The sequence below is a fragment of the Orycteropus afer genome, unplaced genomic scaffold, assembly GCF_000298275.1.
Source record: "Orycteropus afer afer isolate SDZICR_OR568_19922 unplaced genomic scaffold, OryAfe1.0 scaffold00054, whole genome shotgun sequence".
NCBI lineage: Eukaryota > Metazoa > Chordata > Mammalia > Tubulidentata > Orycteropodidae > Orycteropus > Orycteropus afer.
In genome coordinates, this window is record NW_006921641.1 from 4,576,610 (window position 1) to 4,593,052 (window position 16,443).

The 16,443-nt window shown below is 36.3% G+C and overlaps 1 protein-coding gene across 1 annotated transcript in view; it reads left to right on the top strand.

Annotated features, from left to right (window-relative positions):
* Positions 1-16,443, top strand: part of MEMO1 (mediator of cell motility 1) — a 216,519-nt gene that overhangs the window by 180,152 nt on the left and 19,924 nt on the right. The window contains exon 8 of the mRNA XM_042780681.1: positions 10,850-10,992. Within this exon, the coding sequence (XP_042636615.1) occupies positions 10,850-10,992 (143 nt within the window). The remainder of the gene's footprint in view (positions 1-10,849; positions 10,993-16,443) is intronic.

Below are 16,443 nucleotides of genomic sequence, written 5' to 3' on the forward strand. Positions count from 1 at the left end.
TCAAACTGATGACTTTATTTATGTTCTTTGCACCATTATTCCATATCATTAATATCAATTCCACACACATTGCCCAAATTTCTGTTTGTATATATTACAAAAATCAAGCAGTTCTTCTGGGGTATAGCGTACATTCTCCTAGGCACTCTGGTGGTACAGTGCTTAAAGCATTCAGCTGCTAATCAAAAGGTCAGCTGTTCAAATCCATCAGCTACTCTCTGGGAGAAAGATGAGGCAGTCTGTTTCAGTAAAAAATTATAGCCTTGGAAACACTGTGGGGCAGTTCTACTCTGTCCTGTAGGGTCACTGTGAGTTGGAATAGGCTCAGTGGCAGTAGACTTGTTGTTTTCTACACTTTGTATTCTACCTGTTGGTGCTTGCTGAGACTTAAGTCTAGTTATAGATCTTGAAGCAAAAATGGTTGGTGGGTATGGGTCCTGAGGACATTGAGCATGTCCTTTAAGGCATCTGCATTAGATGATGCCACAGGGAAACACCCTAGGTGCCACCCCAAGCATCTCAGACAAAGATTCTTCAGGCACAGCTGGGTCAATCTCATCAGATGAGGTGGAAGGGATACTGGAGGGTTAGCAGGTTAGATGGGAGTAAGAAGACTGACTGACTGTAGGAGTTACTCAATGGAATTTAGGGGCTCAGTGCACTTAGCTACCTGATTATTTGCCCTTTACCCCCATTGCAAATTTCAGGATCCTAAATCTACCCAATCAGTGCTCTCACTTTACGTTTAGGCACCAGTTAAAGTTGAGAATTCAATTGGCATTATAATTTAGCCACTCTTAAAATAAGACTCTAGGTTTGTTTTTTGGCAATATCAGCTCTGTTACTACATGAAATCAAGTTTTCTTAGAGGGCATTACTGACAACTTTCAGGTCTCGTATGTAGCACTTTAGTTACTGCTTTGAAGCTTTTAACTTATCCCTTTGTTTTACTACTTGGTCTTGTGAAAGTAGGACAACGAACATGGTTCATTATACTTCTCTTTCTGACAAAATTGTAGAAACTATCAAATATGTAATTGCCCAGAGCCTTGTCTCACAAATACTTGATCTACTTGTGATGATATTTTGCCTATTTCTATAGCCACCCCACACCTTGGGTTAGCAACATCCTCTTTACTACTGTAGGCATAATCATCAGCTCCTTTAAGAATAGCCAGACATAAGAACTAGTTCAGAAAACTCATCTTTATGATTTCATCCTTATGAGTGGTTCCTCTAGTACTACTCTTAGTACCAACTGTCTTAAGTTCTGTAGAGTAGCAAAATCAGTGAAGTGCATGTATGAATAAGTATATGTATAGATAAATAGATTCACATACATAGATTTATTTCAAGGGAATGGCTCAGACACTTGTGGCAGCTGGCAAGTCAGAAGTCTGTGGGTCAGGTGTCAGGCTACAAGGTTCTCCTGACTCATGTGGATGTAGGGGGCTGATGGTCCCAAAATCAACAGGTTAGACACATGGGCTGTGGGATCTGGAGAATCCCACATAAGTAGGTCAGACATTAGGGTGCTGGCTCACATCTCAAGAACTGGAGGTCAGAAGATGATAGGTTGGATGCAGCACTGAGAGAGCGAGCTTTGCCAGAACATCCATATATATTATTTGCAGCCATACCCAAAGAAAACTCTCCTTATATCAGATCACAAAAGTTGACACACACCATTAACCATCACACTAACTGTAGCTGTCTTTGTTATGCTTTAATTCTCACCAGATCTTGAGAAGCTCAGGATTGCATTTAGAATCTTTGGGAAATTGGAAAATCTGTATAGAAAAGAAAATTCTCATATTTATCCATGTCCTTCAGGGGAGATAGAGTCAAATTAACATCATGGGAAGAACAAGCAAGTAACTATTTGTATATAATATTTCATCTAATGTATCATATATTCTTGAGACTTCACTTATTTATGTACCACTGGTAGCATAGTGCCTAAGGCACTTGACTGCTCACCAGAAGGCTGGCGGTTCAAACCCACCAGCCACTCCTCGGAAGGAAGGTTGGGCAATCCTACTTCCGTAGTGATACTGCCTCGGAAACCCAAGGAGGGATCGCTATGAGTCGGGGCCGACTCGACGGCAAGCAACAACAACAACAACAATAAAGAAAAAAATATTCCCAATTAAACTGTTTACTTATCACTTAAAATATTTACATCAATTTGGATTTTTGTTTTTTAATTTTTATTGTGATTTGGGTGAAAGTTTACAGAGCAAATTTATTTTCCATACAGCAGTTCACATACACTTTGTCTCATGACATTGACTGCAGTTTCCCACAATGCAACAGCCCTTCGCATTTCCTCCCCATAGTTATCCCTTCCCTGTGTCCTTCCCTCCCATGCCGTCCTGCCCCCCAGCTTTCTCCCTGTGCTTACACAACCCTTCTATTTTCCCATGATAGATCTGTCCAAGGCGTGTATCTGCCTAATGTAAATGTTCAGCTCATATGCTTATCTTTTGTTTGGCTGGAAGCCACATGAGTGGGTTCAGTTCCAGACCTTAAGGATAGCTAGGGTTCATAGTGTTAGGAGTTTCACCAGGCTCTATCAGACCAGCAAACCTGGTCCTTTATTTATTTATTTATTTTAAAGACTCTTGAGTTTTGTTCCACGTTGTTCTCCCACTCTATCTAGGGTATCCTACATAGATCCCCCTCCAGGTGATTGACAGTGGTAGCCGGGCCCCATCTAGTTCTTCTGATCTCATAGTCATACAGGTTGAAGATCTCTTGGACTAATTGTTAACATGCATCTTTGGTTTTCTTCATTCTTCTTTGCTCTGGACAAGGAGAGACTCATCATTACATCTAGATGGCTGCTTGCAGGCTTTTAAGATCCCAGTTGCTGCTAACCAAAGTTGGATGTGGAATAGTGTTTTTGTGTGATATGTTTTTGCCAGCTGAGCTTGATGTTCCTTGTGACCATGGTCCTGAGCCCACAGGTCCAACTACTCACTCTCTTTGGGTAGCTGGCTGTGGCCAAGAAATGACTACAACCTTGTCCCTTGTCAGCTCTACTATATAGATAATTGGAATTTTTATAGTAGAATTTGGAATCTTTATACTTTCTGCTATTAAAAATGTTGGTGACACTGTAATATTGTTTGTTTTTAAAGACAGTTCTCCAGTATTGGTGCTGAGATTTCAACTCATTTAATCTGTTATACATCTTGGATATATAAATTTTCTGCATCGTAGTTTAAGCTATAGGACAGAAAAGGAAGCGATACATTTTTCTCTACCTTACTATTCTCAAGAGCCCATAAAGTAAATGTATCTAATTTTTTTGTTTTTAAACAGGTGAGGAAATTGAGTTTTAGGATCATTTTAAATAGCCTCTTGTAGGTGGTACAGCTTATAAGTGCCAAAGATGGATTATTTTTAAACTTTATTGACGTAGCCTTTCCATGCTTTAATTGTATGTAAAATTCAGCCATTCTAAGGGTGGGTACACCTCTGATTTTTTTTTGGTAAATTTGTAGAGTTGTGCAACCATACCCACAACCCAATTTTAAAATATTTTCATCACCCCCAAAAAGAAGGCTTATATCCATTTAAAGTTACTATGGTTAAAAAATGGAGCTACTAGTCCAAAGGTTGGTGGTTTAAACCCACTAGCCATTTTGTGGAAGAAAGATGAGGCAGTCTGCTTCTGTATAAGATTTACAGGCTTGGAAACCCTATGGAATAGTCTTATAGAGTCACTATGAGTTGGAACCTATTTGATGGCAGTGGGGGTTTCTCCTCCTCTCACAACCTCTGGCAACTACTGATCTGTTTCCTTCTCTCTCTCTCTTTTTTTTTTTTTTTAACTTTTCGTTGTGATTTGTATGAAATTTTGTACAGCAGATTCGTTTTCCATTCAGCAGTTCTACATATTTTGTTTGTGACACTGATTACAATCCCCACAATGTAGCAGCTCCTTCCCACTTCCTCCCTGTGGTTACCTCTTCCCTGTATCCTCCTTTCCCATGTATTCCTGCTGTCTGAGCTTTCTCCTTACCCAGATGCTGCCCTTCTGATCTCCCATGGTAGATTATTCTTTTATTATTTTTATTTATTTATTGTGATTTGGGTGAAGATTTACAGAGCAAATTCACTTTCCATACAGCAGTTCATGTACACTTTGTCTCATGACATTGACCACAATGTACCACAGTGCAACAGCTCCCCTCCCACTTCCTCCTGATAATTACCTCTTCCCTGTGTCCATCCCTCCGTGCCCTCCTGCCCCCTGAGCTGTCTCCCGGTGCATAAGCAGCCCTTCTTTCTCCCATGATTGTTCTCTACAAGGAGTGTATCTACCTCAGGTAAATGTTCAACTCATATGCCTGTCTTTTGCTTGGCTGGAAGCCAAGGTGTGGGTTCAATTCCAGACCTGAAGGGCAGCTAGGGGCCATAGTCTCAGTGGTTCCACCAGGCTCTATCAGACCAGCAAACCTGGTTCCCCTTCCGCCCCTTTTTTTTTTCCTCCAAATGATTTTGAGTTTTGTCCACATTGTTCTCCCTCTCTATCCAGGATCTCCTGCATCGATCCCCTTCCAAGTGGTTGACATTGGTAGCTGGGCACCATCTAGTTCTTCTGGTCTCATAGTCATATAGGCTGCAGATTGGATGGTGTACCAGTCGCTAGGACTGATTGTATCCATGAATTTTTGGTTTTCTTCATTCTTCTTTGCTCTGGATGAGGAGAGACCCATTATTGCATCTAGATGGCAGCTTGCTAGCTTTTAAGATCCCAGTCGCTACTTGCCAAAGTAGGAGGTGGAACAATGTTTTATGTAGTATGTTACGCCAATTGAGCTTGATGTCCCCTGCGACTATGGCCCCCGAGCCCACAGATTCAACTATTCAGTCCCTCTGAGTAGCTGGCTGTGACAAAGTAGTGACTACCACCTTGCCTCTTGTCAGCTCTACTATACACCTGGGAATTCAGATCATACACATAAACTTAGAGGACCATTGTCTGCCAACCCTATACATGTTCTTGGGTATACTCCCCGCTTCATAGACATACCTCCTAGTTCAGCCTGTCTACTCATCTGTCCACTCATCTATCCACCCATCTATCCACCCATATACTCATATTTGCCTTCATTGACAACGCAGTACTGTATGTGCAAAAGGGTTCATCTTTGTTGTCTGTACCTCCCATGTACTTCTCTTTGTCTTTCTCTTCCTCAATGCCACATGGTGGATTATTCTAAGGAGCGTACGGCCTGGTGTAATCGTTCAGCTCATAGGCCTGTCTATTGTCTGGCTGAGCGGTAAGCCACAGGAGTGAGTTTAATTCCAGACCTGAAAGGTGACTAGGTGCCATAGTCTCGGGGATTTCACCAATTTCTTTTCAACCAGTAATCCTATTTTTTAAATACTTTTGAATTTAGTTCTACATTTGATCTGATTTCTAATACTATGGATTTGCATTTTCTGGAAATTTCATATGAATGTAATCATACATATTACCACTGTAGTTTTTTGCTTAGCATAATGTCTTGAAGTTCATTCATGTGGTAACATGCATGTATTAATAGTTTACAATTATCGTGAACATTCTTGTACAAGTCTTTGTTTTCATTTCTTTTGGATAGGTACTTAGGAGTAGAATCGATGGGTAATATGATAAATCTATGTTTTAACTTTTTCAGAAAGTGCCTTTTCTAACCTTGACTTATACTATTTTACATTCATGTACAATGTGTTAGAGGTTTCAGTTTCTTTACATCCTGGCCAGTACCTGCTATTGTCAGTGTTTTTTAATTATAGCCATTCTGATGGTCGAGTAGTGAAATCTCATTGTTATGTTAAGGATGTTGAAAATCTTTTCAAGTGCGTATTAGTAGTTTGTGTATCTTCTTTCATGAAATATATATCCATGTATTTAGCCCAATTTTTATTTGGGTAATTTGTCATCATTGAGTTGTAACAGATTTTTATATAGTTTTAGAAACAAATTCTTTATTAGATATGTGGTAGATTCCTTCTCATTTTTTGACTTGAGTTTTCATTTTCCTTATGGTATCTGTTGAAGAGTCAAAGTTTTTAATTTTAATTTTGGACTTTATTTTTTTATATGGGTTCTGCTTTTGATGTCATATTTAAGAATTAGTTCCCTAATCTACAGTCACAAAGACTTTCTCTTTTACTTTGAGGAGAAATCAGCAAATTGCAATCTATGGACCACATTTGGTCTACCACATATTTTTGTCAATAAAGTTTAAAGAACATAGACACATCCATACTTCTATAATGTCTAGGGTTGCTTTCCTTTTGTAATGACAAAGTTGAATAGTTGTGACAAGCTACGGCTAACATAGCCTAAAATACTTACTTCATGGTCCCTTTTTTAAGGTGTTTGCTGATCTCTGTCCTAGAAGAGTTACATTACAGTTTTAACTGATATTTTAGGTTTATGACCTAAAATTAATTTTAATTTTGAATTCATTTTTGGTTGTATGGTATGAGATAAAGATATAAGTTCATTTTTTGTACTAAAGATAGGCAGTTGTCCCAGTAATATTTGTTGAATAGACTATCTTGTAGGTAATGACTCTTCTTTTTTTTTTTTCCTGCTTTCAGTATTTTCTCCTTGTTTTTGATTTTCGACGGTATATCTAGATGAGAATCTCTTTGTATTTATCCTACTTTTTGGCTTTACTGAGTTTCTTGGAACTATAGATTGTCTTTCCTAAAATTTGGGAAGTTTTCAGCCATTATATCTTACAGTTTTGTGTTTTTTTCCTGTCTTCCTTTCTCTCTTTTCCCTGTCTGAGACTCCCATTATGTGTATGCTGGTGTTTGTAAGTCTCCAATACTCTATTCAATTTTTTTAAATCATTTTTTTCCCTCTGTTTTCTAGACTGGATAATTTCTATATTATATCTTTATTTCCACTGATTTCTTTTTTCATGCAGTATCAAATGTGCTTATCAGACTATCTAGTGAATTTTTCTTTCCAATTTTGTATTTTTAACTGAAATTTCCATTTGGTCCTTTTTCATAGTTCTTTGCTGACATTTCTCACTTGTTTAGTCATTGTCTTTGTGTTTTCTTTACTTCTTTAAGCATGGCTTCCTTTAATTCTTTGAAAGTATTTATAGTAACTTCTGAAATTTTTGCTAAATCTGGTATCTGGTCCCACTTGAATACAATATTTAGTGATTAGTTTTTTTCACCTTAAGTATGGGTCATAGTTTCCTATTTCTTTGTATAGTTTATTATTTTTTCTTGAAACTGGATATTTTATTTAATATAACAACTCTAGATTGTTATTTTATTCATATTTTTCCTGCAAGTTATTATTGTTTACTTAAAGTAACTTGCTTGGTCTTAATTTATGTAATCTGTCTTCCCCATAGTTGCTGCTAATAATCTCAGCTTTTTTGTTTTTAAGATTGGCTTCCCAGAGTTCACCTCTGTGTCTGCATAGCATGTTGTTGTTGTTATGTGCCGTCGAGTCAGACCCGACTCATAACAACCCCTCCTTGAGTTTCCAAGGCAGTATCACTACGGAAGTAGATTGCCCCATCTTCCTTCCGAGGAGTGGCTGGTGGGTTTGAACTGCAAACCTTCTGGTTAGCAGTCAAGTGCCTTAGGCACTATGCTACCAGAGCTTCTTTTGTATAGCATAGTGCTTAGCTAATGATTAGTTGGAGATTGTGCTTAAGCCAATAAGGCTTACACCCTCTGCCAGTAGATTGTGTATATGTTGGGAAACACATTCAAAGTTCAAGCCGTTTTCAAGTTTGGCTCTTTTACTTTCTATTGGATTCTCATAAGTCTCCCTTGTGTGTGCACACAGAGTCCCAATCAGCAAGGGATGTGTGAAGAGCTTAGTTTCTCTAAAGTCTCCAGTGTTAGTTGAGATTTTGCAGAGAGCTTGAGACCTTATGGGTCTCCCCTGTTTGTGTATGCAACCTCCTAGTCAGCTCTCCTCAAGGATTAGTGGAGAATATATCAAGACCCTCTACAGCTCCCTCATTTCCAGGATATCGCTGTTGAATTTCTCACTAGTCTTCATGTTGTACCTTGTCCCAGTTGGTACAAAATCTCAGGCTAAGAGAGCCATAGGTTTTTCTGTTTCCTGCTGAGTGTAAGTTTTCTGCACACTGTTACGAATCAAAGTTGTTCCCCTTCAACAATGAAGCTGTTGGTTTTCATAGCTAATCTCCTATGGAACTACCATGCCAGTGGAATATAAAAAAACCCACTGCCATCAAGTTGATTCCAACACATAGTGACCCTATAGGACGGAGTAGAACCGCTCCATAGGGTTTCCAAGTCTGTAAATCTGTACAGAAGCAGACCACCTCATTTTTTTCCCACTGAGGCTTGAACTGCCAACTTTTGGTCAGCAGTTGACTGTCTTAACCATTGTGCCACTAGACTTCCTTGATTAGTGGAGTAGAAAACCAGAAACAAACTCACTTCCATTGAGTTGATTCCAACTTGTAGTGACCCAATAGGACAGAGTAGAACTGCCCCCTAGGATTTCCAAGGGTGTAAATACTTATGGAAGCAGACTGCATCTTCTTTCTCTAGTGGAGCAACTGGTGGGTTCTAACCACCAACTTTTTGGTTAGCAGCCTAATGGTTTAATCACTGCAGTACCAGAACTAGATTAGAGAAGGGGCTAAAGGCAGCTCCTGGCAAGACACAGGAGTTCACTGTTCTTACCAGAAGTTCAGCTGTTTCTCATCAATAAATTCTTTGCACTATTTTTTTTTGGGGGGGGGAGGTGCTTTTCTGTAATTTTCAGAACCCAGAAATGGTTGTTGTGATGGTTTAACCAGTTGTTTTATAATTGTCCTTTTGGGGAGGAATTTTGTACTTCTTCAATAAAGGGAGTCCACTTCAGAACTCATGATTTTAAAACCTCAGGTATATTACATAGACTTTGAAGATGAAGGATCTTTAACTTAACTCATGCTACTTTTTCTATAGGAATAGTGAATAATTTTTTTAAAAGAAATAAATAACAGAGAGGGGTGAATGGGTGATTAAGTCTTAGATTTCTAAGTAGTATGAAACATTTACCTTTGTTTAAGTAGATTTGCAAGATCAAACTGAGGTTGATTGAAAGGTTTGGTGGCTCTCCTGGGACAACGTGTGTTGTTTCTTCAGAGCAACAAAATACTTTACAGAGTGAAAATGTACTTATCCATGTGATATTCCTTGCTTCATAACAATTTTATGAGAATAGGTATTGTAATTGGGATTATTTTATAGATAAGGTCGCATATTCTCAGGTTAGGGACTTAACCCATGTTCTTAACCTTTATATGTGGTAGAGATGGGATTTGAACCCATTTCTTCTGACTTCTCTTTGTTCTTTATATTCTATACACCTCCTTTCCTTTCTGTACCAAGTCACAATTACTTGAAGATTCTTTGATGATCTTAGCATATTTATTTATGTAGGTAGTACTTGAGGTTGGAACAGTTCACAAGAATCTTCCTAAATTTTTACTAGGAGCTCAGATTCTTTTTTTTTCCCCAAATGATAATCATTCTTAACTCATTGAAGAGTCCCTACTCACTTAGGCAGTTATTTAAAGCAAAGTGGTAAGCGTCACAGAAAGAGATGTCCCATGGCAGCTTCCTCTGCCAGCTTCCTCTTTTTTTCTTACTCCATAGATGCAGATTCTGCCCAAGAAGCCCCTGCATTGCAGAGGGACTGGAGATCTGTATGATCTGTTTATTTCGCAATTGACAAGGGTAAGGGGGCCTTTTTGGGGGAGGCGCTTGGGTGCCCTGAATTTAGCTTTATGCAGCTGGAATAATATTTATTTTGGGATTTTTAAACTTAGTATTTTTAAAAACCTTTCTATGAATTGTTTGTCCTACATCAGTTAAGTGTCAGATTATCATATTAAAAACCATTTATTATAATAATTTTTTTTAAGTTCAAAAAAGTCATGCAAACATGCTTCATACTTCTAAAAATTTGAAATATGGGATCATTTTGAATATAAGTAATATTGAATATATGTAAGTAAAATTTCACTACAATCAAACTTTTAAAAAGATTTTTAGATAACCATCTATTTCTATAACCCATAATAGTTATGCTTTATTAATCTGCTTTGTTCCTTTTCCATGTATCCATCAATGTGTAGAGTGAAAAAGGGACTTGTGGATATACTATAAACATTATGGGTGGGTGTGGTGTCTTTTTTCTTGCTGCTAGAAATTATTACTGGCTTCCTTGAATTCAGTATCTACCGTACATGCCAATGAAATTTGAGTTATATCTGCAGACTGTCCTATATCCATTCATTAGGATAGGTGTAAAAGTATAGTTCATGAATCTTATGGGAGCCAAGATTAAGTTTCATTGCACTTACTTACAAGGTTTACAGAGCAAGTACCAGATCATGGTATTTATAATAAGATGATTAGTAAAATAAGCAAGGAAGAATTTGATGTTCTTTTAAAGTTGCAGAAGGATTAGACAGCTGATTATAGCTTTGATCTGTAGACTTGTGAAAATTTGAATTGGTGATGGTTTGATAGGCTTATTTTTATTTTTGAGGATATTATTATACCTTGTAGTAAAATAGCTTTGTTTGCCTAAAGAAATAGTGTACATTTCTAATTTCTATAGTTTAAATTGATATTTTTAGTATTCTATACTTCTAAGTAGTCCTCTTTAAACATATAATTTTTAGATTTTAAAGTCAACAACAGTAATATGTATGTTATCCTTACCACTGTTAATAAACATTCCACTTTCTAGTGCCAACATATTTGGAAAACCATTTTTATTCTTAAACATCTTAAATGACTTTTTTTTTTTTTTTTTTTTTCTGTTTTCTTTAAGCCATAAGGATGAGTTTACCATTATTCCTGTACTGGTTGGAGCTCTGAGTGAGTCAAAAGAACAGGAATTCGGAAAACTCTTCAGTAAATATCTAGCGGATCCTAGTAATCTCTTTGTGGTTTCTTCTGATTTCTGCCATTGGGGTAAGTTCTAGATTTTAACGTAACATGGTAGATACTGTATGCTTGTGGTTAAAGGTATCTTTTCATTCTAAGCTGTGATTTTCAGTTCTTTATCACTTTCCTTGGAAAATTTTACTCTTAGCAACAGTATTAAAAGTGAATAAAAAAATCTTTTAATCGTTTAAAAAAGATCAGATTATAATAGTGGATTATGGATACATTTCCAAAGGCGACTGGTATAATTGGATTCACAATGTGAGGGCATCCTTGCTTAGGCACTTATGTTCGTGAGAGTTAAGATCTTTTAACCTCGTTTGCATTTCAGATTCTCTAGTTGGTTTTGTGGTGGATAAAACAAATATTCTTCATTAGAACATAGAAGAGCACTGTGTGCTATGCTAGTCCTTTTCTGCATTTCCTTTTTTTGTAATTAGTCTTTTTTCCCTTTCTTTTTCCCTTTGGTGCTTAATGTTTGCCATCAGTTTAGAGCTTCCCTCCAAAAATGATACATTGGCTATTATCACTGTAGTCTGTATTGTTAGTGGCTAATAAGGGTAAGGTCTCTTAAGTGATCTTTCTGATTACTGTGAATTTAAAGAGTAATAATGAATATGTCATAGAAGAAGGGAAGCCTTGGTGGATGCCTCCTTTAGTAAATTTTATTATTTGGATTCTTTGGTCATAATTTGCTCTCAGTTAACTAGTACTGTGCCAACATATTTCTGAATTCCATTACTTTTAGGACATCTCTTTGACTTATTTACTCATTGTTAAAAAATGCCTGTATCTGTTCATTCATCAGCTGTTTCTTTGATTATAGGGAAAACATAAAAGCAGACCATAATGTTTAAGATAGCGTGCTAGAATGGCAAGAAAAGCATCATTAATGAGATATAGGGAATCCATGTAGGCTTTTACGTGTCTTACCCATTGATTACCAGAGTTCATTTCAAAATATCTGGCATGGTTGGAATGGTATTTTCTCTTATCTCCCACTCTGAACCGTGTTCTTAAAGGTTTCATTGCTATTGAGGAGAACCATTGTCCCTAGTGGTACAGTTTTTTGTTTAAGGCAGTGATTCTCAGTTGAGGACTTTTTTTTTTTTTTTTTTCCTTTTCTGCTTCCTTGGGGATATTTGGCAATGTCTGGAGACAGTTTTGCAGTTTTGGTCATCACAAGTCGGGGGAAGGGGTATGCTACTGGCACATAGTGGGTAGAGAGCAGGGATGCTACTGAACATCTTACAATACACAGGACAGCCCCCTACAGAAAAGAATTATCTTGTCCAAAATGTTAATACTGCTAAGGTTGAGTGAGAAACCCTTGTTTAGGACATGCAGATACCTGAGGTTCCTTGCCAGATTCCCACAAGAAGTTTTCAAGGTTCTTTAATAACTCATTCTATTGCATTGTTGGTGTGCTATATACAAGTTATTTTTTATGGACATAAATATATTCCCTGGATTTGAGGGCTAGATACTAGAGTCTTAAAAGGTCCTTTTTGTTTGTTTGTTTGTTTGTTTCTTTGGAATTCTGAAATTTCACAATACTTGATATTAACCTAAGGAATTTCATTAAAACTATTAAAAAGCTATTTTTCTTAGCACTGTGAATTTGCTTTGGTAATAAAATGTGCTTTGGAAATTAAAAATTCTCAAAACTATGCTCCCTTCTCTTTCATTTTTAAGACTGTTCTGAATTGTTGTTACGCGCTATTGAGTCGTCTTCGACTCATAGCGACCCCTCCTTGGGGCAGTATCACTACAGAAGCAGATTCCCCAATCTTCCTTCTAAGGAGTAGCTGGTAGGTACTTAATTTAAAGAATTAGTTTCCTTGATATTGTTCTTCAGAATCTGAACTCTGTTTGGGTTAGCACCATGTGCAACCACAACAGAAATTCACTTAAAACATTAGTGGATGCTCTAAGATTAGTCTTCTGTGGAATCATCTTTTTTTTTTTTTTTTAAAATCTCATTTGTGAAGAGATTCTTGACATTGAGGGTTTTTTAAATATTTTTAAAGCAAGCAAACTCTAGTCCTTAGCTATATTTAAGTAGAAAGATAGAATAAGAAAAATGAATTCTGTGTTCTACCTAGATTCTCTGAAAATTGGTTAGGCCATGTGATCTCTATGTTATCTTGAAAATCTTAGCATTTGAATAGTAAAATAGAATTTCTGTGTTATAATTGCAGAAAAAGAACCTATAATTTTAGAAGACTGATAAATGTTAGCTATGAGAATTATTCAGAACGAAAACATATTTATATTTACATTTGATGGGTTAAATAACAGAATTTTTCCAAATGTTCATTTCTGTATGTCATCATCATTTACAATACTCATTAAGTGCTTACTTTGTACTAATGGAAGGCAATGGGCTGGTTTTTCCTAGGGATTTGGTGAAGGTTGGAAAGTAAGGGGAAGTTGTTACATGGATACTATTGTAAAATTATTTGTCTCTTTAATACCATAATAAATACCATTCTTGTAGAGTAAGATTCATTCTCTATTTTACATCCATGTTGATGTATACCCACTCCTCACTTCCCATATGGTTAGCTTCCAAAGACCAGATCATTATGTGAAAATTGGCGTTGCATAAAAATGGACGATGACAACATCAGATCACAAAATGGAGGTTAACTGTATCATTACATAACTGCCAAATCACATCATTACAATAACCACCGACAATCATGGCCCAACCCAGTGGACACATAACCATAAACCATCACAGCCAGTGTTACTCTTGCCTGACACCTTGGCAGTTGTTAATGCCCAGTGTATATCATCAATATGCAAAACAGTAATTTTTTTTTTACTATTATTATAAATGCAAAATGTTGGATAACAAGGAAGTGAGTAAGTGAGGAATAGGTGTAGAATGATTCATTGGGCTACCTATGGGTATAGTTGTCTTAACTTAGGAATTAAGTTTTATGTTTCTCAAATTCATGCTCTAGTACCATTGGGGGATCTTTGCTAAATTAGAAATAGTTCTGTATTCCGATCTCACAAATCTAGGTTTTTTTCTCATGAAGGTAATATTTAGAAGTTTTTTTTTTTTTCCTTTCTTTTTAAAAACTACTATATTAAACTAATCATAGCATTTAATTCTAACTCAGTACACAGGAAGGATTCAGTTCTTTAAGTGTGCAGAAACCTGAAAAGACCCATTGAGTTAGGCTTTTAACATACTCCACATTTCTTAGTAGCTGATTTGGAGGTGGTGGGGGGGGGTCACTTTATTGGTTATGGCACATATAACAAATTTCTTAGATATATAACATGCAAGTATCTTTGTTTTTATTGAACAATAATAGATTACTGACAGTGATGACATTTATTTCTAGTCATTAATTCTCCTGTTTTATCCAACTTCTGCGAAAAAGAAAGTAAGAAACTTGATAAAGACAGTTGGAACTCCTGTGTGTAAATTGGAAGGGTTTTGCCTTGTTGACTTTATTTGTTAGCCAACTATATATTACAAGCATTTCTTTTTTTTTTTTTTTTTAATTTTACTTTAAATATGTTCATCTTTCAGATCCCATTTAGCTTTTATGTAGACTTCAAAGAGACATTAGAAAGTAAGGGTAAAAAAACCGATGTTTTCCTTTGGGGGTGAGATAAATGCAAAGGAGAGACAGAAACCTAGATTCTTTTTTCTGTTTCCTCACTTGAGTTCCCCAAAAGGAAATCCTTCATTTCAATTCCTGACTTTTATTTTATTAGTGTTATACAGAGGGAAATGGTTGAGTTAACCAAATAGGATGATGTTTCCCAGGTAACCCTTGTCTGCTCTTGCTGCTAGCACGAGATGGAATGAGTGAAAGGACATTTGCTGCTAGTTTTTATTTTTACCATAATTAAGTAATATCCCGATACTTTGTATACTCGTCAAGTTCTGCATCTTATAGGATGACTTCATTTAAGTGAATTTTGTCTGGACCTATTTTATTGTTCCTAATTAGTAGAATTTTCATTCTTTTCTCTTAAGTTTTATTTTTGCTTTTATCCATATATACTGTTAATATTTGTATTTTTTTCAATCCCCCTGAAATTTATACTTCCAAATTTAGATTATTGGTAGTTTTAACTACCAATTAACATGATTTTCAGTTCTAAGAAGATTCCAAATGAGTTAGAATCTAACAGAAATTGATTCTTTACAAGTAGATTCATATTTTGACTTGATTTGCCATTTACGGTGGTTTTTAAGTGCAATTTCAATAAGTTTACTTGTAAATACTTATAACAAATATTATTTTGTTAAAATTGTTGTTGTTGTTGTTATGTGCCGTCGGTCGAGTCAGCCCTGACTCATAGCGACCCCTCCTTGGGTTTCCGAGGCAGTATCACTATGGAAGTAGGATTGCCCAACCTTCCTTCCGAGGAGTGGCTGGTGGGTTTGAACCGCCAGCTGTCTGGTTAGCAGGCAAGTGTCTTAGCCACTATGCTACCAGAGCTCCCTTTGTTAAAATATGATTACATTTTTCTGTAGTCTCTTTAGCAATTTTGAATTTTGATCCATAAACTTCTATTTATCTTGGTTTACATGATTTCTATTTTAGAAATTAGTGACACTCCTAAAAAATGGCATTTTGCCTTCAATATTAAGGAAATTTGTATCTTCAACTATTTTGATTTCTTTAAGATTTATATTAACAAGTGATTATTTGTGCATAGTCCTTTTTCTTAATCTCTTGAGTGCAGTGCTATTAGTATTTTCTTAATGTTTATATTGGTTTAAATGCAGGTTAGCTAATTCCTAAAATATATTTTATCCAAGCCTTCATATTTATCTTCTCAAATATTTGTACTTACTGAGTTCATATATTCAGGTTTTTGATCTCTTGCAAGTTTAAGACAAAGATTGCAGAATAAAAAAACTACAGTATTTTGTTTATAAAAAAAATGATTATGTATTTGATTGCTACTTAGATGATATTTCCTGCATGAAATGCATTTTCCCTTTGGTAGTGATTTCAGTTGTGAATGCCCCAGTTTAGATTCTCAGTTTGGCTATTAAAAAATAACAAAAAACAAACTCATTGCAGTTGAGTTGATACCAACTCACAGCGACCCCCTCCTTGGGTTTCTGAGACAGTGTCTCTACAGAAGATTGCCCCATCTTCCTTCCGAGGAGTGGCTGGTGGGCTTGAACCACCAGCCTTCTGGTTAGCAGTCAAATGCCTTAGGCACCGTGCCACCAGAGTTTAGCTATAGAATGGCCCAATAGCCGGTCTCATAATTTGTTGTGAGGTTAACTCATATTTTTGAAGATGCTTGCACATATAAACATGAAATGTTGTAGTAAACATGTGATAGTATAATTTTTATTTGATATATGTCTGAAAATCTGTCTTATTGCTTGATCTTTTGGAGACTTTGCAAATCAGCTTTCCAAGCTCATTGTTTATTTTTGCAATCTGGTATGTAGCTTAATGTTGAGGTATTTTTTATTTATAT